At 42.0% G+C, this 2,803-nt stretch overlaps 1 protein-coding gene across 1 annotated transcript in view; it reads left to right on the top strand.

The window, feature by feature from the left end:
* The window catches only part of Bpifc (BPI fold containing family C), a 54,750-nt gene that overhangs the window by 34,205 nt on the left and 17,742 nt on the right, over positions 1-2,803 (top strand). Inside the window, exon 10 of the mRNA XM_021205741.2 lies at positions 1,303-1,356. Within this exon, the coding sequence (XP_021061400.1) occupies positions 1,303-1,356 (54 nt within the window). The remainder of the gene's footprint in view (positions 1-1,302; positions 1,357-2,803) is intronic.

Genomic DNA, 2,803 nt, shown 5'->3' on the forward strand with positions numbered 1-2,803 from the left:
GAGAGAGAGAGAGAGAGAGAGAGAGAGAGAGAGAGAGAGAGAGAGAGAGTTGGTTTCATCATCTAAGAAAGGGGGCTAAAAGTCCTACCCTCTTAGGGCGATAATGGTCACTAAAGGGTTCAAGCATATAAGGCTTCCAGAACAATCTCAGTACACAGTAAGTGCTCTACATCTGTTGCTTCTCCATTATATCATCATCATTATCATCACCACCACCATGATCACCATTAACACCACTGTCACCACCATCATCATCTCTACCACCACTACCATAACCACCACCACCACCACCACCATCACCACCATCATCACTCCTTGCATTCTGCCAATATAAGGATTTCTTATTAGCTATCACAACTGATTTATACCATCAAACAGTAATGCTACAGGCACTCGTTGATTTTCTCTGCCATGTGTCTCTCTTTTTATCATAGTCTCAGTTAGGATTTCATTGCTATAAAGAGACACCATGAACAAGGCAACTCTTACAATGGACAGTACTTAATTGGGGTTGGCTTACACTTTCAGGGGTTCAGTCCATTATCACCATGGGAATCATGGTGGCATGCAAGCAGACAGGACACTGGAGAAGCCTAGAGTTCTACATCTTCATCCCCAGGCAGTAGAAGGAGACTGAAATTCCACACTGGGTGGAACTTGAGCATAGGAAACCTCAAAGCCCACCCCCACAGTGACACACTTCCTCCAACAAGGCCACACCTACTCCAACAAGGCCACACCTCTTAATAGTGCCACTCCCCGAGAGCCAGACATTTAAACACATGAATCTATGGGGGCCGAACCTATTCAAACCACCACACACAGCACCACCCTTCTCTGGCTAGTCTACAAAAAAAAATTTTAAATCTTTATTTTCTGTGCATTGTAATCATACACACTGCTGTAAACCTATGTTCAGTGTGGCAAGGACAGCAGCACCAGATGCCTTAGCCTTGAAAGAAATGCTTACCAGGTAAATTACATAAGCAACTTCTCTGAAAATGATAACAATAACTTGAGATTTACCAGTAATGACCGTAGAATGTTTGCATACAAATTGTGCATCTATGATACAGTGTTCTCCAGTGAAGAGGGGATTTCTCAAAAGGAATGTGCCTTTGGGCAAGTCTGTTGCCTTTTCTGGCCCTCAGATTTCCTAAGGTTGGGCTATAAAATAAGGTTACCTAAACATTTTGAGGCTTCACCTCTTCACAGTTCACATTAGTGAGGATTTTACATTTTACCAGAAGGGTCAGCCTAGATAAAATCTTGCAGTGATGCAGTACTTTGTTTCTGCTTTAGATTTCCAACTATTTCAATCAAAATGTTCAAGGAATTGGCAGCGTGCTCTCCAAGGTGAGTGCTCCAGCTGTGCTCCTCAATGCTCAGTGGTACATGTGTGCTCTCCAAGGTGAGTGCTCCACCTGTGCTCCTCANAGGTGAGTGCTCCACCTGTGCTCCTCAATGCTCAGTGGTACATGTGTGCTCTCCAAGGTGAGTGCTCCACCTGTGCTCCTCAATGCTCAGTGGTATTCCTGTTGTCACTGAAGTCACGTCCATGACTCTTGGATTCTCCACATTCTCTTTTGATCCAAGCATGAGTCAATTCATCTTTCTATTATTTTTTCTTTCCCGTTCCCTCTTCCTTTCCCTGATTCTCTTCTCTCCCTTCCCTTCCTTTCCCTTCCTGCTCCCCCTTCTTCATTTCTTGACAGTGTCTTAATACATAACTCAGGCAAACTTGCAATTCTCCTGCCGCAGCCTCCCATATACTGGAATCATAGGTGTAGACGACCATACTTAGCCATTTTTCCATCCTACAAGACTTTTTCTTTCAAATAAAACATCCAGAAATATTTGATACATAAAGCCCATTAAAATACAACTAAAGCATTGTAAATTAATAAAATAACAAATCCACAAAGTCCCACTACCCTTAAAATAATCCATTTAGGGGCTAGTGAGATGGCTCAGCGGGTAAGAGCACCGACTGCTCTTCTGAAGGTCCTGAGTTCAAATCCCAGTAACCATATGGTGGCTCACAACCATCTGTAAAGAGATCTGACGCCCTCTTCTGGAGTGTCTGAAGACAGCTACAGAGTACTTACATATAATTAATAAAAAAAATGTTAAAAAAATAATCCATTTAAATATAGAAATGACTGGCTTGAATGAAAGATTTAATCCTTAAATCACTTTGTTTGTTTGTTTGTTTGTTTGTTTGTTGTTTGTTGGCAAGGTCTCACTATGTAATCTAAGCTGATCTGGGAATCTATATTTAGCCCAGGCTTAGTCTTTAGTTTTTGATCCTCCTGCCTCAGCATTTCAAGTACTGGAGTTACAATGACTTAAGTAAACAACCCTTACTGTTAGTCCTTCATAGCATCCCAAGAATCATACATAATCGACCTACAGGCTTGAAATTTCGTAAAGTCTGAGATGCTTCAGAGAAAGACACTCAAGGCAGACAGCTCTTGACATGAACTTCAGTTCTACGATTTATTCTGTGAGAACTATGAGAAAAGCACTTAGCCTTTCCACAACTCATGCTCCATTATGATACAGCACTACTGCCCATAGGTAGTGGCCTTCAATCCCAGCACTCAGGAGACAGAGGCAGGGGGACCTCTGTAAGTTCAAGACCAGCCTGGTCTACAAAGTGAGTTCTAGGACAGACTACACAGAAAAACCTGTTTTGAAAAACCAGAAGATAGATAGATAGATAGATAGATAGATAGATAGATAGATAGATAGATAGATAGGAAGGAAGGAAGGAAGGAAGGAAGGAAGGAAGGAAGGAAGG

Source organism: Mus pahari, chromosome 9 (assembly GCF_900095145.1).
Source record: "Mus pahari chromosome 9, PAHARI_EIJ_v1.1, whole genome shotgun sequence".
Taxonomy (NCBI): domain Eukaryota; kingdom Metazoa; phylum Chordata; class Mammalia; order Rodentia; family Muridae; genus Mus; species Mus pahari.